This window comes from Papio anubis, chromosome 11, assembly GCF_008728515.1.
Source record: "Papio anubis isolate 15944 chromosome 11, Panubis1.0, whole genome shotgun sequence".
NCBI classification, from domain to species: domain Eukaryota; kingdom Metazoa; phylum Chordata; class Mammalia; order Primates; family Cercopithecidae; genus Papio; species Papio anubis.
This window is the reverse complement of record NC_044986.1, coordinates 33,803,269-33,827,745: the sequence shown is the minus strand read 5'-3', so window position 1 is coordinate 33,827,745 and position 24,477 is coordinate 33,803,269. Positions and strand designations below refer to the sequence as shown.

The following is a 24,477-nucleotide window of genomic DNA, read 5'->3' as shown; positions in this document are numbered from 1 at the left end:
ACTTGTAGTCTTAGCTACTTAAGTGACTGAGGCAAGAGAATGCTTGAGCCCAGGATTTCCAAGTTGGAGGCTGCAGTGAGTTATAATCATGCTACTGCACTCCAGCCTAGATGACAAAGTAAAACCCTGTCTCTAAAAAAGAAATTTAGAGAAAAAGATTTTTTTTTTAAAGGTACACTTGGAAAGGCAGCTCTGTTATAATCTTACGGAACCATGACTGTATCTGTGGCCTATTGTTGACCAAAATGTTGTTATGCAGCACATCGCTGTCCCTTCAGTTTCATCTGTTTGTATCTCCCACTAAACTATGAGCTTTGGGGTAGCAGCGTCTGGTCAGTCTTGCTCTCCCCCTTCTGCTACCTTTGTTTCTAACACTGTTCCTTTATATAACGAGACCATGATAAAGATTTCACAAATGAATAAACTGACTTCCTCCAGGGCAGGAGTCTTATAATATTTATCTTTCTTTTTCCAGTTCCTAATATATAATAACCACTCAATAATTACTAGTTAAGCAAATGCATGCCCTCTTCTGACTATACCCCTATGAGTCCAAAGATTCATGCTCAGTTTCCTACTTCTGATTAACTGAATCACTTTTAGAAAAGTAACTTTAAGCCTCAATTTCCTTCTCTGTAGAATGCAGTTATACTTCCTCACCTGACTACTTGGAACTTTTTAAGCAAAAATAAACTATAAGGGTAAAAATTACTAAGCTTTTACCATGTGCTAAAGGCCTGATGTATATTAAAGAATGTAATCCTCATAACAAACCTTAAAGTAGGTATTGTTATCCCCATTTTACAGATAAGGAAATCGATGAACAGAAAGTTTAATTAACTTGGCCAATACCACACAGCAGGTCAATGGTCCAGATCTGAACCTAGGGGCTCTGAACACAAGGAAATGCGTTGTGAGTAAACTGTAAGGCGCTCCGGAAACGTGATGTGGGGCTCTCCATCATCTTTATCCCGGCCCTTTCACTCCATCCCCGCTCACGCGACTCGGAGTCCGCTGCAGTGCGGTACCTGTGCTCTAGGCGCTGCCCTAGGAGCCAGGAGCTGCAGACACTGCCTCCCCTTCAAGGCCCTAAAGGGCGGAAAGAGCAATCGCTGCATACTGATGACACTGCACGGCCACCTCTTCCACAACCCAGAGCTCTGAGGTCTCCTTTCTCCGCCACGGAAAAGAGAAGCACTTCCGGGTCGGGCAGCGGGAACCCCGCCTTCTCTGGGGACCGGAGTGAACAGAAGTGCGCCTGCGTTGCGACTTCGCTTTCGCGGGGGCTGCTGGGGCTTAGGCGTCGGGGATGCGCGCAGGGGCGCGCGCAGCTGTTGACTAGCTTGTGTGCTCGTGCGCGCAGGATCCCAAACTCCAAGTGGAAACTGCAGGCGCAAGAGGAAGAACGCGTGGAGCATGAAGAGGCAGGGGGCTTCCTCTGAGCGGAAACGGGCGCGGATACCGTCCGGGAAGGCCGGTGCGGAAGGTGGCGGGGGAGGGGACGGTCGGCCGACTCGGCTCCCCGGGGCGGGCCGGCGGGAGTCGTGGTCAGTGGTGATTTCTTCTGGAGTCGTTTCCTCAGCTCCTTCCAGCCACTTGGGCGGCACCTTCTATTTTTGAAGCGTTAAAGGTGTGGAAACGGAGGGCGTGACGAGGGGCAGGTAGCGAGATTGGCTCGACTGTGGAGCCAAAGTTCGAGTCCCGGGCTCCCCACATAACGGCCGGGCGACCCTGTGCAAGTTGGTTAACTTCAGCTTCACGTTTTATCCGTCGCCACACGAGGATGCCAGTACCCCCCGCACCAGCAGCCAGTACTCCGCTGGGTTAGTTAATTGTCGAGCGCGGAGCCCAGTTCCTAACCTACAGTTACCTGTAGCTGCCACGGCGGGGACGGGGCATGGTCCCTAAAGCCACGCAGCTACGAAGTGGCCGAGCTTGTGGCTGCTCCAAGTCCCGAGTTCTTCCTGAGTGCCAGGGTAGGATGGCATGGCAGGTGTCAGAGAATTTGGCAAGTCCCTCTTCCTCTTCCTCCGTGAACTCTTGGTTCCTCCAAACGATGACCTCAGGACTCCTTTACCTTCCTAAAAGTTATCGAGATCCTCAAAGATCTTTATGTGGATTACATCTATCGATTTTGACTGTATTAGAAATTAAAACAAATTTTTCTTTGGGAGGCCAAGGCAGATCACCTGAGGTCAGGAGTTCGAGACCAGCCTGGCCAACATGGCGAAACGCCATCTCTACTAAAAATACAAAAATTAGCCAGACGTGTTGGCAGGCGCCTGTAATCCCAGCTACTCGGGAGGCTGAGGCAGGAGAATCACTTGAACCCAGGAGGCGGAGGTTGCTGTGAGGTGAGATCACGCCATTGCACTCCAGCCTGGGCGACACAGCGAGACTCCGTCTCAAAAAATAAAAATAAATTAAAACAAAAATTTAAAATATTGATCGATTGATAGATTAGAAAATAACCATAGTAAGCCCATTACACGTTGACATATTTTGTGAAAAAGAAATGTTCCTAAACAAAAAAATCAAAAAAGAGTGGGAATATTTTATATTTTTGCAAGTTTCTTCAATATGTCTTAATGGAAGACAGCTGGATTCTCATACCCGCTGCTTCATTCAGTCTAACATGTCAAGTAGCCTCTTGCAGTGAGCCGAGATTGCGCCAATGCACTCCATCTTGGGTGACAGAGTAAGACTCTGTCTCAAAAAAGAAAATGCCTCTCACTTGTGAGAGAATTAAAGTGAAAAAGGCGAATAAAGTCTTAGTATTATGAAAATGGTTGTCACCCTACAGACGCTGAAAAGTCTCAGAGGCCCCCAAAGCTACCTGAAGTGTACTACACTTTGAGAGCTGCTGCTGCTTCTCCTTTGATCTCTATAACTTTGTTGCTTGGGAGAACTGCCTTGCTCTGCCTTCTGTCATAGCCTTTTTTAAACATCTCTTCATCTTCTCCTGCCTAGGGTCCTTTCTTATGTAAGGCAAATAGTCGCCCGGCAGCATCAGCATCGGCCAGTGCCACTGATCTGACAGCTGGTCTGGGAGCTATCAGGAAACTCATGGAGTTAATGCAGAGCTGTTGGTTAAGAGCATAGGTTGACACTTAACCCTTTTTGAGTTTGAGACCGATCATCTTTTTTGTTTTTGTTTTGTTTTGTTTTTTGAGACGGAGTCGCTCTTGTCGCCCAGGCTGGCGTGCAGTGGCCTGATCTCGGCTCACTGCAACCTCTGCCTCCCAGGTTCAAGCAGTTTTCCTGCCTCAGTCTCCTGAGTATCTGGGATTACAGGCGCCTGCCACCACGCCCAGCTAATTTGTGTACTTTTAGTAGAGATGGGGTTTTGCCATGTTGTCCAGGCTGGTCTCAAAATCCTGACCTCAGGTGATCCGCCTGCCACGGCCTCCCAAAGTACTGGGATTATGGGCGTGAGCCCCCGCGTGCGGCAGGGACTTAAGTAAGGCATAAGGCAGTTGCAGTCTGATGTTAGCAGATGATAGGTTTTTGTTTTATTTCTTTTTCAAAGTAAAAATTGCTTTTTTAAATTATAAAAGCAATATTGGGTAGAAAAAATAAAGCAATAAAGAAAAGTAAAAAGAAAATAAAAATAATTTCAAATCACGCCCCACCAGAAGTGGCCGTTACCAGTATGTGAAGAACATTTATTAAATGTCATTGCGTGAAGTGTGCATTGTTTTGTTCATTTTTTAAAACTATGTGCTCCTGGAAAAAAACTCAAAACTCTGTTTACATCACACTTTGTAATATAAGTACATTAATTTTGTTGTAATTATTCAGCTTTTAGTAAATATTTGATTATTGTGTACCATGGTAGATACTGTGCTTGGTGTGGGTGATGATAGATTTCTCACATGAAGACCTTACTTAGGCCAGACGTGGTGGCTCATGCCTGTAATCCCAGCACTTTGGGAGGCCGAGGCTGGCAGATCGCTTGAGTGTAGGAGGTTGAGACCAGCATGGGCAACATGGCGAAACCCTGTCTCTACAAAAAATACAAAATTAACCGAGTATTGTGGCACATACTTGTAGTCCTAGCTACTGAGGAGGCTGAGGCACAAGAATTGCTTGAGCCCAGGAGGTGGAAGTTGCAGTGAGCCGAGATCATGTCACTGCACTCTAACTTGGGCGACAGAGCAAGACTATTAAAAAAAAACCAAAACAACAACTTAGGAACTCTAAGTCGAGTAAAAGTGATCAGATATTTATCTCCATAAATAATAAAAGGTAGAAAGTAATTCATATTTTAAGAAGGAACAATTGGGGTTTCATAACTCATGAAGAGTTAAATGAGTTCAAAAGAGAGACATAAAATTTTCTACTTTGGGAGAGAGAAAAAAATCATGGAAATGTTCCTTGGAAAATTTTATTCAAAGATGGAGCCAGAAGGAACTCTGGGTTGCGGAGAAGGCATTGAGGAGCCAGCGGTAGGGACTGGAGAGGTCTAAAAGCATAAGAAGGAATGAGACAGTATCGCTCTGTCACCCAGGCTGGAGTGCAGTGGCACAATCTTGGCTCACTGCAACCTCCACCTCCCGGATTCAAGCGATTCTCATGCTTCAGCCTCCCAAGTAGCCGGGATTACAGGCGGATGCCACAATGCCTGGCTAATTTTTCTATTTTTAGTAGAGATGGGGTTTTACCATGTTGGCCAGGCTGGTCTCCAATTCCTGACCTCATGTGATCCACCCGCCTTGGCCTCCCAAAATGCTGGGATTACAGGCATGAGCCACCACACCCAGCCAGATAAGTAATACTTTTTGATTCTTTTTTTTTGAGACAGAGTCTCGCTCTGTTGCCCAGGTTGGAATGCAGTGGTGCGATCTCGGCTCACTACAAGCTCCACCTCCTGGGTTCACGCCATTCTCCTGCCTCAGCCTCTGGAGTATGTGGGACTACAGGCACCCGCCACCGTGCCTGGCTAATTTTTTGTATTTTCAGTAGAGACGGGGTTTCACCATGTTAGCCAGGATGGTCTTGATCTTCTGACCTCGTGATCCACTGTCCTAGGCCTCCCAAAGTGCTGGGATTACAGGCGTGAGCCACCGTGCTTGGCTTACTTTTTGATTCTTGAGACTGCATACTTTACATGAATTGTCTCATTTAATCCTCACTACTCTGAGGTAGGTTGTTTTATAGGAAACTTAAGTAACTTATCTAGGATCTCACAATAAATAGTTGGTGGGACGTGGATTTGAAGTCTGTCCTGCTTTTAAACCTATATTCCTTATAAAGAAGTTTAAATATATTTTGCAGACATTGAGAAACATTGTAAGAATCTTAGCTGGAATGTGATGATGAGGTCTATGTTTTAGGAAGATTAATTTGGTATTCAATATACATTTTCCTCAGTATAATTTTTTATACATCTGTCAGTGAGCCTATTTCAGTCTACAGGCATCAATTCAATAATTAATGTGATATTTTATTGCATTCATGGGCCCTAGTGTACTTACCTATTTGCCTATTATTGGACATTTGCATTTTGGCAGCAAAATATAAACCCTTTGTGGTCAATTGGTCTGGATGGATAGAGCGTTTATGAACTCTTACCGTTCTCCATCTATTTTAGGAGCAGCAAATGGATTTCTCATGGAAGTTTGTGTTGATTCAGTGGAGTCAGCTGTGAATGCAGAAAGAGGAGGTAAGAGAAATTAGAGAATGAATGACAGTTGGCTACCTTTTTAAGAATCCTTATTTTTTAGAGAGACACACTGAAATATTTAAAATGAAATAACATGATGTCTGGGATTTGCTTCAAAGTAATCTGAGGTTGAGAGAGGAAGGTAAGACTATAAAAAAATAGTTGCATCACATCAGGAGGACATAACGTGTTGGTTTTTTCTGTTTTTGTGATATTAAAGGGAGTTCAGGTATTGCCAGCCTAATCTATCCTTAAGGTTTTCTGTCAGCTTTTCACTAATAAATTTAGCAACCCATATTTTAGTAGTGGTTGCAAAATGGTGACATTATTTTTCACTTATGAACTAGAATACTTCTGTAAAGAACTTTCCCCTCATCATCTGTTTGGTTATGCTGAAGTATAGTTTGTATAAGAAAGGCAGAATAAATGCTTGCTTCTTTTCCCTTATTTATTATAATAATTCTTAGAATAATGAATTTGTTCTCTATCTTCCCTTGAATTGTTTTGTCATTATGCATCTAGATTTAAATATGTTTTATGTATTTTAATCCATTGTAGTTATTCTGCTTATTGATGAACAAAATGTTCTATCTGTGGCTAGTGAGAGCTTCTTCAAGCTGGTTCCTGAGATCTTTTGATGTGACCTTGGTAGCCTAATAATTCTTTTGGTTTCAGCATTTTCTTATTCTTGAAATTGTCTTGGTTTTGGCTACTCAAAAGTAGCTTTGTGTTTTTTAAAGCGTACAATAATAAAGACCCTTTTGGGAAAGATTATGTTATTTTCTTATCAACAAAGACTCAGTATTCCTCTGTAGTCAGTTTTAAGAAACATCTTTATTTTATGTTAGTTTCCTGTACCTAGAGAGGCAACCCTATAATACAAAATTTTAAGAGAACTAGCTTAATTGTAGTTAACTCTTCAGTTTGAGTATGAGTAACACAATGTGGCTGCAGAGTATAACTGAGTTAAAAACAGAGTTTTACTCTAGTTTTATAATCTGATTTCTCTGAGGTGATTTCTAAGACTGTTCTGTATTTGGGAAAAAAATGCATATCAACAGCTTGCTGTTTAATAAGAGCTTATTTTTTTAAAATGTGCTGAGCAATGCGTTTATATTACAGGTGCTGATCGGATTGAATTATGTTCTGGTTTATCAGAGGGGGGAACTACACCCAGCATGGGTAAGTGTCCATTTTTTTTTTTTTTTTTTTTTTTTTTTTTGAGACGGAGTCTCCCGCTGTGTCACCCAGGCTGGAGTGCAGTGGCACGATCTCGGCTCACTGCAAGCTCCGCCTCCCAGGTTCAGGCCATTCTCCTGCCTCAGCCTCCGAGTAGCTGGGACTACAGGCGCCCGCCACCACGCCCGGCTAGTTTTTTGTATTTTTAGTAGAGACGGGGTTTCACCATGTTAGCCAGGATGGTCTCGATCTCCTGACCTCGTGATCCGCCCGCCTCGGCCTCCCAAAGTGCTGGGATTACAGGCTTGAGCCACCGCGCCCGGCCTAAGTGTCCATTTTTCCCAGATTTTCTGGTTGGAGTTCGTGGAACCTGGAAGCAACTGGTAATTAGTTTCGTTGGGTCCTCTACTAATGTTATGTAAACTATGCTATGGATGTTGTATCAGAAATGTTTATGGTAGTAAAAAACAAAATCAAAGATTTGATCACACATATTTCTTTCTCACATCAGAAAATTGAAAAGTAGGTCAGTAATTGTTAATACTGGTTCAGCTGCTCTGCAGTAACATCAAGGATTAGGCTTTTATAAAATCTTTACATGCTGGCATCCTCAGTATATTGAAATCCCCTCCTGGTCTTTGTACTATTGTTGTCATACATTTTACTCATACACATATCAAAAACTCCATACTATGTTGTTAGTTTTGTTTGAAGAGTCAGTTATATTTTATTAAATAAGAGATGCAAATAATAAGAAAACAATCATATATTTACCCATATGAAATTACCATTTCTGGTATTCTTCATTCCTTTATGTAGATCCCGTATTTCTATCTGGTTTCTTTTTCTTTCTGCCTGAAGTACTTTCTTTAACTTTTTTTGTTAAAAAGTATGCTAGTGATGCATTCTTTCAACGTTTATATGTCTAAAATAGCTTTTTCCTTTATTTTTGAAAGGTATTTTTGCTGGGTATAGAATTCTAGATTGACAGTTTTTGTCTTTGAAGATGTTTTTCCATTGTTGTCTTGCTTGTATTGTTTCTGACAAAAAATCTATCATCCATATCTTTATTTTTCTCTATGTAATATGTCTCTTTTTATACCTACTTTTCAGATTTTTTTTTTATTACTGGTTTTGAACAATTTTCTTATGATGTACCTGAGTATAGTTTTTTTCATGTTTCTTCAACCTGTGCATTTATACTTTTCATTACATTTGCAAAATTTTCAGCTTGCAGCTTTCAGCTTGTTCTCCACTGCCTCCTTCATAGACTTCAGCTATGCTTACATTAGACTACTTGAAATTGTCCCAAAAGTCACTGATGAACTTCTCTATTTTAAAAGGTCTTTCTGTGTCTCATTTTGCATGGTTCCTGTTGTTTTGTCCTTGAGCTTACTGACCTTTTCTTCTGCACTATCTAATCTGCTATTAGGCTTGCCTAGTATGTTTTCATCTCATACATTGTAGTTTTCATCTCTAGAAATTTGAGTCTTTTTATGTCTCTGATGTCTCTTAACTTTTTTGAACATGTGGAATAAAGTTACAATAGCTGTTATGATGACCTTGTCTGCCAGTTCTAACATCTGTATCAGTTTTGGGTTTGTTTCATTTGATTTATCATCTAATAATATATCTTATTTTCCTGCCTGGTAATTTTTTATTGGATGCAAGACATTGTGAATTTTACTTTATTGGTTACTAGACATTTTTGAATTCGCACAAATGTTCCAAAACAGTTTGGTCCTTTTGGGTCTTGCTTTTAAGATTTGCTGGGCAAGTCTGGAGCAGTGTTAATACAGAGCTAATTATTCCTTACTACCAAGTCAGGATTCTTCTGTGAATTCTACCCAGTACCTATGAATTTTGAAATTTTCCTCTGGCTGGTGGAATAGGCATTATTCACAGCTTGATATGAATGACAGGCACATCATCTCTAATCCTTTTTATTGGTTCTGTCCCAGGCCTTGAGTAGTTTCTTTGCATGCATGCACCAGTCAGTACTCAGCTGAATGTTAAAGGAGGTTCTCTGCAGACCTCCAGAGTTATCTATCTGTCTTCCTCCTTTCTTCTTTCATTCCTTCCTTTCTTTTCTTTCCTTCTCTCTTTCTCTTTTCTTTCCTTCTCTCTTTCTCTTTTCTTTCTTTGCTTCCTTTTGTTTTTTTCTTTCTTTTGACAGGGTCTCACCTGTTCTCCAGGCTTGACTGAAGTGGGGTGACCATAACTCCCTACAGCTTCAAACTCCTGGGCTCAAGCAATCATCCTGCCTCAGCCTCTCAAGTAGCTAGTATTACAGGCATGTGCCACCATGTCCAGCTAAATTTGTTTGTTTGTTTGTTTGGTAGAGATGGAGTCTCACCATTTTACCCAGACTGGTCTTCAACTCCTTACCTCAGGCAATCCTCCTGTCTCAGCCTCCCAAAGCACTGGGATTACAGGCATGAGCCACCATGCCAAGCCCATCTTTTTCTTTAAAAGTCCTTTTTTTAAATCACTGTGGTAGTCTTTGCTACTCCAGTGTTATCTTTCTGTCCTCCTGGTACTTTCTCCTATAAACTCTAGCTACTTCAGTCTTCCTGAACTCTCAGCTTTGTCTCCTTAACTCAGGGAATTGTTTTGGCTCTGTGTGGGTCCCCCATCCCTGTGCTTTGTCCTAGAAACTCTCAAGGCAGTAAATTGGGTCAATCAGAATTGACTTACTAACTTCATAATTTACCATTTTCAAGGATCATTGCCCTTCACTGCTTAATGTCCATTGTCTTGCAAACCATTGTTTCATATATTTCATCTAGTTTTTTCTTTATTATTATTATTATAGGTGGGAGGGTAAAATCCAGTCACTGTTACCCTGTCTTGGCCAAAAGCAGAAGTCCCTATATGAATTGTGGTCTCCCAAGTTATGCTACTCTGAGGTTGATAATAGCATTATTTAATGTAAAAGATTTGTATATGCAACAGCCCTTTGGAATCTTCACACTAAAAGAGGGCATTCCTGGCCATTCTAAAATCCCTAGAGCATGTCTGTAAATTTGAGTACAGTCTGTTTTTGTAACACCAATTATGATTCCTTGCTTTGTATTGGACAACTGCTATCCTATGCAAAATTTGGGTTCTTTTAGCAAGAAGAAAGAAGGAAATTCATACTGGGTAAACAACTCATGGAGCCTGTCACAGCCGTATACTATTGATGGTTTATGAGCTAGCCACATATTATGGCATATTTAGGTACTTTTATGCATAGATCTCTGCATAAAATCACAAATAAGTAGAACTTTGCTCCCTTTCACATATCTCGTTTAAAAAAAAAAAAAAAAAGGTTTCTAAATGTCTTTGCCCATTAAAGGAATATGAACTTTGAAGGTATTTAACCATCTCCCTAGTAGGTTTTAAATAGAGCTATAATGAATTAGAAAGAAGAAATTGGATCTTGGGGAATTGCGTACTGGCAGAACATTGAGCCTGGTAGTTATTACACTTTCAAATGTCACATACCAATAAAAGGGTTCTGAGTCAAGGATTTTTGTTGAGTCAACTGATAAGTGTTTTTAAATTGTAGCATCTTCTGTTTTCTAAATTGGTCTGTTTAACCCGTTGCTATTACTTACCTTCTACCACATATACATTTTTGTTCTCAGTGTCCTCCTTCCTTTTAGAGCCGTCTTTCTCTGGTTTCCTTAAACTCCACCTTTTTCTTTTGGATGTAATATACAAGAGCAGATGTAAATGACCAATAATATATCATTGGCTTCTTTGAGCTTTTAGCTCACATTTAAACTTTAGTCTGCTTTCTTTTCTTGTAGGTGTCCTTCAAGTAGTGAAGCAGAGTGTTCAGATCCCAGTTTTTGTGATGATTCGGCCACGTGGAGGTGATTTTTTGTATTCAGATCGTGAAATTGAGGTGATGAAGGCTGACATTCGTCTTGCCAAGCTTTATGGTGCTGATGGTTTGGTATTTGGGGCATTGACTGAAGATGGACACATTGACGAAGAGCTGTGTATGTCCCTTATGGGTAAGAATTTGTATCTAAGACCTAAAAGCCTCTAATGATAATTGTATTTTTGCTCACAATATAAAAAAACATCCACAAAACCAACTTTGCAGTCATAGCTGCAGGCACATATACTAACCTAAGTATTTCAAATAGTAGTTCCTTAGATGTTTGGGGTGGGATGTATGTGTGGCAAAGCCTTCTTAACTCTCCTCAATTGCTATAGATTAGGTTCTGCTACTGTTCCCATAGAATAGAAATTTAAGGGAAATTTACCATGGTTCCTTTAATCACTGCACCAAGAACTTCAAAAGCTATTATAGTTGGTGAGGATGGACCACCAAGTTGGAAAATGTGAAGAGGACAGAAGCAAACTACCTGTATTACTAGACCAAAGTATCTATCGAATGACCTCAGAGAGGCAAGTGATAGATGTAATGCTGCTCTTACAGTTGTCAGATTAAATGATTTCCCTTTGGTGCTAAGGCATGACCATTTTTTGTATAAAAATCAGAGGTTTGTGGAAAGATATGACTTTTGAATTTGTAAGGCTGACATTTTATTATGTTAGTTTACTGTTTTGTTAGGCGAAGAAAGTATTAAAAAGTTTCAGCTAACATGAAGAATTCTATATATAGTAATCAGTGATGACATCTTCATTCATGTTGTTATATGACTCTCTTTTTATAGCGATTTGCCGCCCTCTGCCAGTCACTTTCCACCGAGGTGAGTCATTTTCATTTTAGAAGTTCTGTTGAACAGTGTTAGTTTTCTGATTTCAACAACTGCCACAACCTTTTTATGGAACACAATTCTGTGGTGTTCCAAGGTTACCAATTGTTTTTTAGATTCTGAGACTAAAAGTTATAAAAGTAGAGATGTGCAATTTCTAGAAAATTTGAAGCCTTAGTTATGAAAAGTTGTTAAAAGTGGGTGGTGGTGGGATATAATAGAGAGAAGGAGAGAGTAAGTATTGCCTTCAAGTGTGTATACCTATTACAGCATTCCAAGCAAGAATCCTGAGACTCATTTTAACTAAGATTGTATTAGGTCATGTGCAACCCCAAAAGAATAAATCGTTGTGGCTGGTGAAATGAAAAGTACTGTCTATCTTAAGCCAGGCAAAACCATCTCTGGGGCTAGCAGTGAGGTGAGGTTTCACAGATACAGACTTCCTAAGGGGAGAGAAAGTTGGGTATCTGGAGAAGAATTGGATCTTATTAGGAAGGGAGAAAGGAGAACAGATGCTGTCTAGTGTTGACTATCTAGTCAATGAACAGATGTCGACTATAGTGGACAAAATTATTTTTCATTATAGCTTGTCTGCACCACAATGATTTTTGAATGTGATGGTTTCTTATACAGAAATATTTCCGGCCGGGCGCGGTGGCTCAAGCCTGTAATCCCAGCACTTTGGGAGGCCGAGAGGGGCGGATCACAAGGTCAGGAGATAGAGACCATGCTGGCTAACACGGTGAAACCCCGTCTCTACTAAAAAATACAGAAAAGTAGCTGGGCGAGGTGGCGGGCGCCTGTAGTCCCAGCTACTCGGGAGGCTGAGGCACGAGAATGGCATAAACCCGGGAGGCAGAGCTTGCAGTGAGCCGAGATCCAGCCCCTGCACTCCAGCCTGGGTGACAGAACGAGACTCTGTCTCAAAAAAAAAAAAAATCCTATAAAAAAATCAGGTAGTTTTTTTTTTTTTGAGATGGAGTCTCGCTCTGTCACCCAGGCTGGAGTGCAGTGGCCCCATCTCGGCTCACTGCAACCTCTGCCTCCTGGGTTCATGCAGTCTGCCTCGGCCTCCCAAGTTGCTGGGATTACAGGCATCTGCCACCGTGCCCAGCTAACTTTTGTATTTTTAGTAGAGACAGGGTTTCACTATCTTGGCCAGGCCACTCTTAAACTCCTGACCTTGTGATCCATCTGCCTTGGCCTCCCAAAGTGCTGGGGTTACAGGCATGAGCCACCACTCCTAGCCAAAAAATCAGGTAGTTATGCCGGGCGCGGTGGCTCACGCCTGTAATCCCAGCACTTTGGGAGGCCGAGGCGGGTGGATCACAAGGTCAGGAGATCAAGACCACAGTGAAACCCTGTCTCTACTAAAAATACAAAAAACTAGCCAGGCGCGGTGGCGGGTGCCTGTAGTCCCAGCTACTCGGGAGGCTGAGGCAGGAGAATGGCGGGAACCCGGGAGGCGGAGCTTGCAGTGAGCCGAGATCGCGCCACTGCACTCCAGCCTGGGCGACAGAGGGAGACTCCGTCTCAAAAAAAAAAAAAAAAAAATCAGGTAGTTATAATTTCTATACCCTTTGGCTACACCTTGGTAAAATGGAAGAACAAGTGTCTGTTTTGCCTTCAGAGAGCACTGCCATTGCACGTGAAAAGAAGTCTACAGTCATAAACAATTTTTTTACTTCAAATTTCTGTTCTTTTATTTATTCCAAAAGGTTTAACAAAAATATTTTCATATTTTCAAAGTTTGTAGAGTTTTGGGATTCCACATTTTTCTACTAATGTATTTAATGAGATAGCATAATATTATTATAGTGGTGAGAAGGTGCTGCCACCAAAACAAGGAAATCCTCTGTGGTAGATTTAGTTGCCTACATACACTAAAGGGTGAAATGAAGGGGCCTGTCCCAGAGGACCACTACCACCTAATCCACTGCAGGAGAACTTCAATATCATGTAACAGTGTGAGAACCAAAGCAGAAGGAGGTTTTCTGTTTTCAGTTTCCCAATACCACTTTACTCTTTGAGGGCTCTGAGGAGGGGAGAAGTTTCTTAGAAAGTAGGATGGGGCCAGGCACAGTGGCTCACCCCTATAATCCCAGCACTTTGGGAGGCTGGGGCGGGCAGATCACAAGGTTAGGAGATTGAGACCATCCCAGCCAACATGGTGAAACCCCATCTCTACTAAAAATACAAAAATTAGCTGGGCATGGTGGTGTGTGCCTGTAATCCCAGCTACTTGGGAGGCTGAGGCAGGAGAATCACTTGAACCAGGGAGTCGGAGGTTGCAGTGAACTGAGACCACGCCACTGCAGTCCAGCCTGGGCAACAGAGCAAGACTCCATCTTAAAAAAAAAAAGTAGGGTGGAAGTGAAACTTCATATAGTCTGTTGAAAACAACTATCCTTATGCTATGAACCTTGAGTATGTGGGGTTAATAGATTAGTCTAAAATATTACTCAGTAATGAGAATGTGAGCCAAAGCCTTTTCTAGAACTGGTGAGTGTAGTGTTTCATTCTACCTAGTCCAATTTTTCTGACGCCTTAGAACAGTTTCCCAAATCTGACTCACCTGCCTATCACATTTAAAATTTTACCATATGTGAGTGCTACCTGTGCACATTTATTTAATGATTTTCTTTAAATAAAATCTTAAGTATGTACCCATAAAAAAGAACAAGATCATGTCCTTTGCAGAGCCTTGGATGGAGCTGGAGACCATTATCCTTAGCAAACTAACACAAGAACAGAAAACCAAATACCACGTGTTCTCACTTATAAGTGGGAGCTAAATGATGAGAACACATAGACACATAGAGGGGAACAACACACACTGGGACCTTTTGGAGGGTGGGGGTGGGAGGACGGAGAGGATCAGGAAAAATAACCAATGAGTACTAGGCTTAATACCTTGGTGATGAAATCATCTGCACAACAAACTCCCAAGACACAGGTTTACCTGTATAACAAACCTGCACTTGTACCCCTGAACTTAAAAAAAAGTTTAAAAAAAAAAACTTAAGTAAATTTATTTTAAATAGAAACTTATAACTACTATAAATGGAAAACGTTTCATTTCTTATCTGCATTTAAGTAAATACACTATTTAAATGTGCACTATTATTAAAATGATTATGCACAGTGGTGGTATGTAGACTATGGTGTGCTGATGAACTGGCTCTTAGAAAAAACAGCTGATTTGTAACATTTTTAAATTTCTGTGGTTTAAATACTCTACCTTCACTAATTTTTTTTATTATCATTAATTAAATTTTTATTTTTCTTTTGAGACAACGTCTTGCTCTGTCGTCCAGGCTGGGGCACAATGGTGCAATCAGCTCACTGCAACCTCGACCCCTTAGGCTCAGGTGATCCTCCCATCTCAGCCTTTCGAGTAGCTGGGACTGTAGGTGGACACCGCCATGCCCAGCTAATTTTTGTATTGTGCATATGGGGTCTTGCCCTGTTGCCCAGGCTGGTCTCAAACTCCTGGGCTCAAGTGATCTCCCCACCTCGGCCTCTCAAAATGCCAAGATTATAAGCACGAGCCATTGTACCTGGCCCTACCTTCACTGATTTCAGGCTGCCACTGGATTAACAATCTGACTTGCAGAGTTCTTGAGTATTTAATAATTGACCTTTGTAAGCCAGTATAAGCTAGGTCCAGCACGCCACTGCATGTATACTACATTTTGGGAAACGCTGCATTAAGAGATACCTGTTCAAAATTCACATCAATTTTATTTATTTCAGCCTTTGACATGGTTCATGATCCAATGGCAGCTCTGGAGACCCTCTTAACCTTGGGATTTGAACGAGTGTTGACCAGTGGATGTGACAGTTCAGCATTAGAAGGGCTACCCCTAATAAAGCGACTCATAGAGCAGGTATATGGACGTTATCTTTTTTTCGCCTAAGACTCTGTTGTGGTTACTCCTGACATTCTGCTGTGTAGCCAATTTGTGAGACTATATATTACTGACTTTGTGGTTACTCTGTAGGAAAGAGCAAGCAGGCAATAATGTATATAATTCTTATTTCTTTCACACAAGTCTTTTTAATAACCAAGGCTTTCAAGATCAAATTATATATAGATAGTGCCTAAAGATCTGATCTAACTTGGATAAACACAGCAAATTTTACCTTTTCTTTGCCATTGGCATTGCAGTTTTTTTTATTTTTTATTTTTATTTTTTAGTTTAGATACAAGGTCTTGCTTGTTGTCCAGGCTGGTCTCGAACTCTTGGGCTCAAGCCATCTGCCCTCCTTGCCCTCCCAGAGTGCTGGGATTACAGGCATGAGCCACTGCGCCCAGCCAGCATTGCAGTTTTAAGCCATATCTTTTCATTGTCAGCCCGTGTATATTCAGGGGATCCCATGTAAAATTATCATCTGGAGGTAAATTCCAAAACTAAAATTATAATCTTACTTCTTCTCATCTGCCAATATAGGAGGAAATATATTTTTCTAGTTTATGAGTTTTCCTGGTGAGCTAGCATCATTTGTAGAGCACTCAGAAGGTGACTTTGTAATTATAGTGTGTCTGTGTTTTTCTGACACCAGTCCAGAGGCATTATAAGTTACTGAGTACAGACTTTGGGATGAGAGAGTTGAGCATTTGAGAGTCAGGTTTGATACTTGCTATGTGATGTTGAGTAGGTTATTAGTCTTTAAGCCTCTCTTTCCCCCTGTGTGAAACTGAGATGAGTTTAATACTAATTTTAGAGTTTCTCAGAAGATTGCTAAAGATGAGATGTGTAAGAGGCTTAGTACAGTGGTTGGCATACAGTAGGTCTTAATAATGTTAGGTTCTATTATTACTGCTATTAATAATATTAATGTTCCTGTATAGACATCTGGTTATTTTCAATTTTCTATAGCCATGAAAATAATTTTCAGAAATTTCTCCTAAAGATCTGATGTGACTTTGCTGTTCTGGGATGTAATGGTTTAACAAACATTTATTAAATATATATTAGATGCAGGACATTTGTACTGTGGGTGTAACCAAAAGCTCAGTGTCTGTGTGTAGTCACTATCCTTACAATTTAGTGCAGAACAGGCACTTCTAATAGAGCAGGAAATTTTAATAGCACTCTTTTTAAAAGGTACTATAGGAGTACATTGGAGAGGAATTAACCCCAAATCTGGGGAAATGAAGGTTGGCAATAATTAGAGGAAGCTTCCCAAAAGAAGAGACATCCAGACTGCAGTGTTTTACTCATTTGAAGGATGTTTGGGAGTTATCTGTGTAAAAGTTGGGGGCAGTGGGAGTGAGGGTGAAGGGAGTGTTGGCGGAATTGTTCCATGCAAAAGAAATAGTGTAAGCAAGGGCTATAAACAAAAGCAAGGATAACTTAAAACGCTGAGGAATGACCAGAATATTGAATGCGGACAGAATGATATCCAGAGCCTTGAAAACCTTATTAAAGTTTTTATTTTTATGGTACAGCGGGGAGGCCTGAAGTGTTTTAAAACAGAAGAGTTGATGAATCGGATTTCCAGTTTTAAAAGGTTACTCACTAAGGAGTAGAAAATAAGATATAATCGCCATAGTAATGTATTGCATTTCAAAGTGTGTGTGTGTGTGTGTGTGTGTGTATGTCTGTCATTTGTATGTTAATCATTGGTTGGTAGGAAGAGCTACTCAAATATTCTCATACATAAACTTTACTGAAGTAACTACCTAGTAGTGTAACATACTAGTTAAAGCATAGGCTTTGTGATTAGACAAGTCTGTGTTTAAACCCTGGCTTCGATGCTTGTTAATTGTGACCATGGATACATTACCTAGCCATCCTAAACCTCAGCTTGCTCTTCTGCAAAGTTAGGATAATAATAGCACCTACCTCCTAGAATAGTTGTAAGGGATTTCTTCAGGTTTTAGCACTTAGTAATTATTCTATGTTATTAAATCTGACACTCAGTGATTGCTCTGTATTATTAAACCACTTTGATAGCCTTAGATAAGCATATACTTCTAAATAATCATGTGGGGAAGGCAAAAAGAAGTGGTAGAATTCATTTCTTTAAAAATATTATTTCTCTATGTTTTGGAAAGCCTTGATTTGGAAGAAACAGGCAACTGTGACCTCCATTCTGAAGTGATTTCAGCTTTTTAGATAATCAATGTTTTGTCTTATGGATGCTTTATTCAGACCATTTGAGAATATGAAACATTCTTGTTCCATTTATTTCTCTAACAATTTTTAAATTATATGAAATAGCCACTCCCCTCTTTCAGTCTTTTTTGTTACCTTGCTTTATTTTTTCTTTGTTGTACTTATTGTTACCTGGAATTTTATTGTATAAATATCCCTGTGCATTGTCTCGTCTTCCTTGAATGTGTAAGCTCCATGAGAGCGGAACTTTCTCTTACTCACCATGTCAGGGAGGAAAAACTTTCCTTCTGTCCTCAGGGTTTGTTATTTGGGGGCCTGCAAATTAAACTGACTAAAGACAGATTAGCAGGAGTAAAAACAGATTTTATCACATACATAAGTACATATATATGTAAGTACATACAGAAGTTCACAAAGAAATACGACTCAGAATTGGGGGCTTATATACCATCTTAATAGGTGAAGGGGAGGGAGAAAATGGCACTTATTGGGGGGAAAAATGACTTTTTGGAAAGATAACTTTCTAGAGACAAATTTACTATGCTGGACATCTTATCCAAGATCCCAAAGAAATAGAGAAGATCTAGTAAAAATTAAACATTAATAGTAATTTTTAAAATTTAATATATTCTGACTTATGTTTCTATTCTCACTGCCTTATTATCCCATTCAAGAGAAAGATATTAAAATTTACTTTTTTTTTTTCTTTTTTCAGGCAAAAGGCAGGATTGTGGTAATGCCAGGTATTTATTTATCTATCAATTCACTAGCATAACACTGAACTGTAGTGGAGGAAGAGCAAAGGAGGCAGGAAAATGTGAGAGAGAGTATTAGTACATTGCATATTAGTATATGATCTTCAAAGAGAAGAATATATAGTTTGATTAAAATGTTTAAGACTGGGAGATCTGTGCTAGAATTTAAAAGTTTAGATAAGAAGGAAAATATTCTAATAGGGATTAGCTCAAAGAGGAGCGAATAAGGAAGTAGGTAGAGATTGAGGTTTCTCCATATTTGCTCTCTCATTATATAGAGTTTTATGAATTTGGATGTTCATCTCTGGTGAGGCACATCAAATTTGATGCTAATCAAATTTTGTTTAGGACAAATGTCCTAATGAACAGGGTTTAAGCAAAGGTTTAGGCAACATCCTTAGGTAAAATATAATACTCTCTCAGTTCCTGAAAATCTCTGATTGCCAAATTATTTCTTGTAACCAGAATTTAATCATATGATCCTGATGATAACCATGAGATCAGTTAAGTTCATAATGGCTAACTAGAAATGAACAGTTGGAGCAGTTTTTAAAGAATTAGATGTACAACCTAGAAGAGTAAGACAAATGTGAAGACAATCTTAATTTTTTTATTAAGTTTCTCAAACATATAAAAAAAAGTAGAAAATAGCATAATGAATACTCATATGCTCAGTCCCTAGATTTAACAGTTTGCCAAATTTGTCTCATCTTTCTTCTATCCTGAGGTATTTTATTAAAGTTAAATTGAAAGCATCATGACATTTTATCTTTACATATCTCTTAAAAGGGTGGGATGTTACCATAACGACAATTCCATTGTCACACCTATCACAATAAAGATTTAATACTCAACTTTCTCCGATTGTCCCCGCAATGGTTTTTATAGCTGATATGTTCAAACTAGGATCTAGTCAAGGAACAAGCATTACATTTTTGGTTATCTTTTGTTTGTTTGTTTTTAGAGATGAGGTCTTGCTATATTGGCCAGGCTGCACTTGAACTCTTAGCCTCAAGTGATCCTCCTGCCTCAGCCACCCAAGTAGCTGGAACTACAGTTGCACACTGCCATTCCCAGTTCTATTATCTTTTAAAATATCTTTAATATAGATGTTTTTCCTTTTACTTTTCTTGCTTTAAAAACTTTACAGAGTTTGGGCTGGGCCCGGTGGCTCACACCTATAATCTCAGCACTTTGGGAGTCTGAGGCAGTCAGATCACCTGAGGTCAAGAGTTTGAGACCAGCCTGGCCAACATGGTGAAATCCTGTCTCTACTAAAAATACAAAAATTAGCTGGGCATGGTGGCATGTGCCTGTAATCCCAGCTACTTGGGAGGCTGAGGCATGAGCATCACTTGAACCAAGGAGGCGGAGGTTGCAGTGAGCTGAGATTGTACCACTGCACTCCAGCCTGGGTGACACAGCAAGACTCCATCTCAAAATATAATAAAAAGTTAGGATCATTTACCCTGTAAAATGTACTACTTTCTGGATTTATCAGATTATTTCCTGTTGATATTGTTTAACTTGTTCCTCATGCCTTTGTATATCCTATAAACTAATAGTTAAATCATAAGGCTCGAATAGACTGCTTAAACATTTTTGGTAAGAATACTTTATGAGTGATTCTGCGTATTACATCATATGACATCACATCAGAAGGTATTCAGTCTCTCGTCATCTCACTACTAGTGATATCAAGACTGACCTAGATAAAGAGTAACTTTTAAAAAGAGGCTGTGAACCTGGGCAATATAGTGAGACACCATCTTTACCAAAATGTAAAAAAATTAGTTGGGCATGGTGGCGTGCTCCTGAAGTCCCAGCTAGTCTGGAGGCTGAGGTGGGAGGATTTCTTGAGCCCTGAGGTCAAGGCTGCAGTGAGCTATGATCGCACCACTGCACTCCAGCCTGGGTAACAGAGTGAGACTCTGTGTCAAAAAAAAAAAAAAAAAAAAAAGGGCCATATAAGGGGTATTGTCAAATATTTAGGAAGGCTTTTGACCTGTAACAAGTCCTTGAAACATGAGCAAAGAGAAAGTATATATTATCTGTCAAATTGTGGTCCTTTTTGGTTAATCAAGGAATGTTAAAGAGACTTTCTGAGTGTGATGCTTTTCCATTTAGCACTAAATATATATAGTCTTGACAACTAATACTTAGACAATTGTTGACATTAAGAGTACCTTTGTTTAATATGCAATTGTTATCGGCTATGTGCAAGGCATTACTTGGGATGCAAAGCTACACAAGAAACCACTTTCTCAAGAAGCTGACTCAGGTCAAAAGATGTTAAATACAAAAATATTTGTGATTTCTTTAACAAACCTTATCAGGCAAATGTTAATTATATGACAGTTATATATATTATATGCTAATTGTGTGATAGATATGAAAACAAAGTAATCCTACTTGAGGAGCTCACAGAATAGACTTATAAACAAATGTATTACAATTTCATGTGAATAAGTACCAGCAAGTAAAAACTCCTAGGTAAGTCATTCTGAATGCCTAATAAGTATTCATCATTGAGAAATACAAAGAGGTAGTTGCCCTCTAGGAACTTTCATAATGAAGCCTACAACATATTTAGACCCTGGTTTCTTCATCTATAAAGAGAAGAATATTAAACTAGTTCTGTGGGATCCTTTCTAACCATAGAGCTGTGTTAGTTTGAGTCTGGAAAGATGTATTACTTATGTACTCAAGTTGCTGATAACTGAGCAACATGTGTTTCAGTAGCCAAATGTTTTGTTATTTGTTAGAAGGAATAGAAGGAAATAATATATTTGTCTCTTAATCCTTACAATAAGCTTGTGAGGTAGGCAGTATTATCCCTCTTTTATTGGCGAAAAAGTTGAGGTCAGTGGATTTAAATAATTTGTCTAAGATCACGTAGCTGTGAAAAGCTACAGTGATAAAGCCAGTCTAAATCTACTCAGCCTGTATTTTTTCTATTTCTTTCTTTTTTTCTGAGACAAAGTCTCACTGTGTCACCCAGGCTGTGGTGCAGTGGTGCAGTCTCAGCTTACTGCAGCCTCCGCCTCCCAGGTTCAAGCGATCCTCCTACCTCAGCCTCTTGAATAGCGGGGTCTACAGGCACCTGCCACCATATCCAGCTAATTTTTGTATGTTTTTGTAGAGACGGGATTTCACCATGTTGCCCAGGCTGGTCTCAAACTCTTGAACTCAAGTGATCCTCCTGCCTCGGGCTCCCAAAGTGTTGGGATTACGGGTGTGAGCCACTACACCTAGCCTTTTCTCTGTTTCTTAAGGCTCAGTGATATTACTGTACCACTAAGGAAAAAAAGACAAGTTAATGAGTCTGAAAGAGTGTGTAAAGATAGGTTATTTCAGCATCTTTAATGGCTTGAGATACAAAGTACATAGTTTTAAAATTTGAGTACATCCTATAGGGAGATAAGGATATAAAGATGAATAAACTAATTTCATATTTATGATATACTGGTATCAATTCAGAATGTGATTCTTTATAAATATTTAAAAGATTGTTCATCAAAACAAATGTCATAAAACATTTGGTGGTACAGTTTTAATAAAGTAGAATCAGATTCTTCTGTGATATGAAGTATAAAGCTGATATCGTAACTAATAACCTGTATAATACTTTGCATTATTCCTGTTTCCGATGAAGTCAATGTAGTCTTTACATCCGGGGCTAGAGACAGAACCTTAGAGGTTCTCATTCAGGCACATCTCTGAGGTTGTGCTTTTGTAGATTTTTTTTCCTCAAACCTATCCTTACCTTTCTTTTTAATTTGATTTTGCTTTAATTGAGGGGCAAGCAGGGATAGCATTGTTGTATTAGCCAATGGACAGATAAGATTCTATCATACATGTTCTATAACCTTAATGGTACTTCCCCAGAGTCTGTAGCCTATATATCTTTTATCACTTTTCTAATCTCATTCTAACTTGGTAGGGAGAGACTAATTTTTGAATCAATGAGAAATTTAGTTTGATGATTCCAAGTAAAGTAAGCAGTCATTATTCCTTAAATTTTATGCAAAATTCTATTTTACTTAATGTGTTACTTATTCTTTCCAACAGGAGGTGGTATAACAGACAGAAATCTACAAAGGATCCTTGAGGGTTCAGGTGCTACAGAATTCCACTGTTCTGCTCGGTCTACTAGAGACTCAGGGATGAAGTTTCGGTAAAAATGTTTTCTACGATTCAAATAAGAAGGATGAGATTAATTTTTACTTTCTCCCAAACAGAAAAACTTTAGATGGGGGCATGATTAACCAATGGAATGTTGTGACTACTACATAAGTATTATAGTTGTTTTTATAGTTGAAAAACATTTCTAAAATGGTTCGTGTCCGGTCTTAAATAAACAGGCTCTTTGAACATAGGTGAACCTTGCCTTGTGAAGGCATTGCTGAACTTTGACCAGTTAATAGCAAACAAATTCCACGGTTGAGCTTCAAATGAGTCAGATATGCACATGTGCCCACTCGCCTAGGATTTCCTGTAGCAAAGTTAATAACTATGGTGTAAGGATGGAAGAGTCATAGTCATTTTTCTACCTCCTGCTTTTAGTGCTTAGTCTTCCGTCACATTTATTCTCTGTTTTCAGTTATTTTGAAATTATATTACCATTAAGAAATTGTGACTATTATAAGGGGTTTTTTAAATACTTAAGAGGACTCTTACAATTTAATAGTAGTTGAATGTTTCTGTTTATAAATTGGGAAAAACACAATGTAAAAGAAATAAGATGGCTGGGCAAGGTGGCTTAGGCCTGTAATCTCAGCACTTTGGGAGGCCAAGGCGGGCGGATCACTTGAGGTCAGGAGTTCGAGACCAGCCTGGCCAGCATGGCGAAACCCCATCTCTACTAAAAATACAAAAAAATTAGCTGGGCTTGGTGATACGCGCCTGTAATTAAAAAAAAAAAAAAAGAAGAAGAAGCAAGAGCCTTAGAACTTAACAATTCCTGATATAAAATCAAGTATACTGTCTGGTGGATTCAGCTGCTGGATATTTCAAGTAATTAATTGATGAAAATTATGGAATATAGTAGTCTAGCATACTTGACTTACCCTTGTATCATGAAGTAGTCTATAAAATGAAGCGGCAGTAGGAGGGCTCATTTAATAACATATCATTATCTGTTCCTTTATTATTTCTATCACAGAAATTCATCTGTTGCCATGGGAGCCTCACTTTCTTGCTCGGAATATTCCCTAAAGGTAACGGATGTGACCAAAGTAAGGACTTTGAATGCTATTGCAAAGAATATCCTGGTTTAGCCAGACCTCTCTGAGAGACATGGATATCACAGGATGAAGGTAGAAGTATAATCTGCAATTCTCTGTGACACAGCTTTAACCACCTTCTCTGGCCAGGACAGTTGCAATCTTTGTTTTAAGTTTCACATGGCCATGGAGAACGTGCCCAAGAAGAAAAAGAATTTGAAACAGAGATACAGTCACTTCCTTTGCTTAGTCTTACCAGCGATTGTCATCGTGGTTAAAGCTGGTCTATGCTTCTTCCACAGACAGAAGCTTAGTCTTGTTTTCAGTGGAATTAATTGATGAACTGGAAAAATTTAACTGCATGGTATGAATTCAGAGTGTGACTTAAGAGTCAATTCAAAGCAGTATTTTGCTTTTTCATTTGTAAAATAAAAATGTCCACTCTTACAGTATAGTCTCTTATTCTTTCACTAAATACAGTCAGTAGCCTGCAAGTATGAAAGGAAAAATGTTGTCTCATTTTTTTCTTCACTTTCTCTTTTTATTATGTGCTGATTGGATATGCTGTTTTGGGCAAGATGTTAAGGGTACAGAGTAAAATGGTGCAGTGTGAAAATTCCCAGACTTGGGAAGCAGGATATCAAAATTCCTAGACTTACAAAGACAGATGTGAACCCTGACATTCAACAGGTTACTTCTTCTGTAAACAGAGAGAAATGGCTTAATTCTAAGATCCATCTGACAATTTTCAAAGACCTATAGTAAAAACTAGAGTGGAGTTAGGAAAGTTATCAAAGCAGCAGTTTCTTT

General features: G+C 39.5%; 2 protein-coding genes across 8 annotated transcripts in view; one reads left to right on the top strand and one right to left on the bottom strand.

The window, feature by feature from the left end:
- Positions 1–1,445, bottom strand: part of LOC101026589 (cytochrome c oxidase assembly protein COX15 homolog) — a 62,201-nt gene extending 60,756 nt beyond the window's left edge. For 4 of the 5 annotated variants that reach the window (XM_009215140.4, XM_021943576.2, XM_003904109.5 and 1 more), the window contains exon 1: positions 1,029–1,445. In XM_009215140.4, coding sequence (XP_009213404.2) covers positions 1,029–1,418 — 390 coding nt within the window. In that variant the 5' untranslated portion in view covers positions 1,419–1,445. The remainder of the gene's footprint in view (positions 1–1,028) is intronic. The other variant, XM_003904110.5, reaches the window with a different exon arrangement.
- CUTC (cutC copper transporter) lies at positions 1,300–24,116 on the top strand. Of its 3 annotated transcripts, none has more exons than XM_003904111.3 (9): positions 1,300–1,477; positions 5,594–5,665; positions 6,788–6,847; positions 10,642–10,851; positions 11,521–11,556; positions 15,319–15,452; positions 18,403–18,430; positions 22,514–22,619; positions 23,607–24,116. In XM_003904111.3, exons 1-9 carry the CDS (start codon positions 1,417–1,419, stop codon positions 23,719–23,721), a joined length of 822 nt encoding a protein of 273 aa, XP_003904160.1. In that variant the 5' UTR covers positions 1,300–1,416; the 3' UTR covers positions 23,722–24,116. The 3 variants fall into 3 exon arrangements, with proteins under 3 accessions (XP_003904160.1, XP_009213402.1, XP_009213401.1); XM_009215137.4 differs by having other exon boundaries at positions 1,464–1,630; positions 23,607–23,761; XM_009215138.2 differs by lacking the exons at positions 15,319–15,452; positions 18,403–18,430.
- The last annotated feature ends 361 nt before the right edge of the window (positions 24,117–24,477 follow it).

Coding starts and splice junctions, on each gene's coding strand:
- CUTC (XM_003904111.3), top strand. CDS start 1,417: ATGAAGAGGCAGGGGGCTTCCTCTGAGCGGAAACGGGCGCGGATACCG. Junction 10,852..11,520: donor GCTGTGTATGTCCCTTATGG/GTAAGAATTTGT, acceptor CTCTTTTTATAG/CGATTTGCCGCCCTCTGCCA. Junction 22,620..23,606: donor GACTCAGGGATGAAGTTTCG/GTAAAAATGTTT, acceptor TTTCTATCACAG/AAATTCATCTGTTGCCATGG.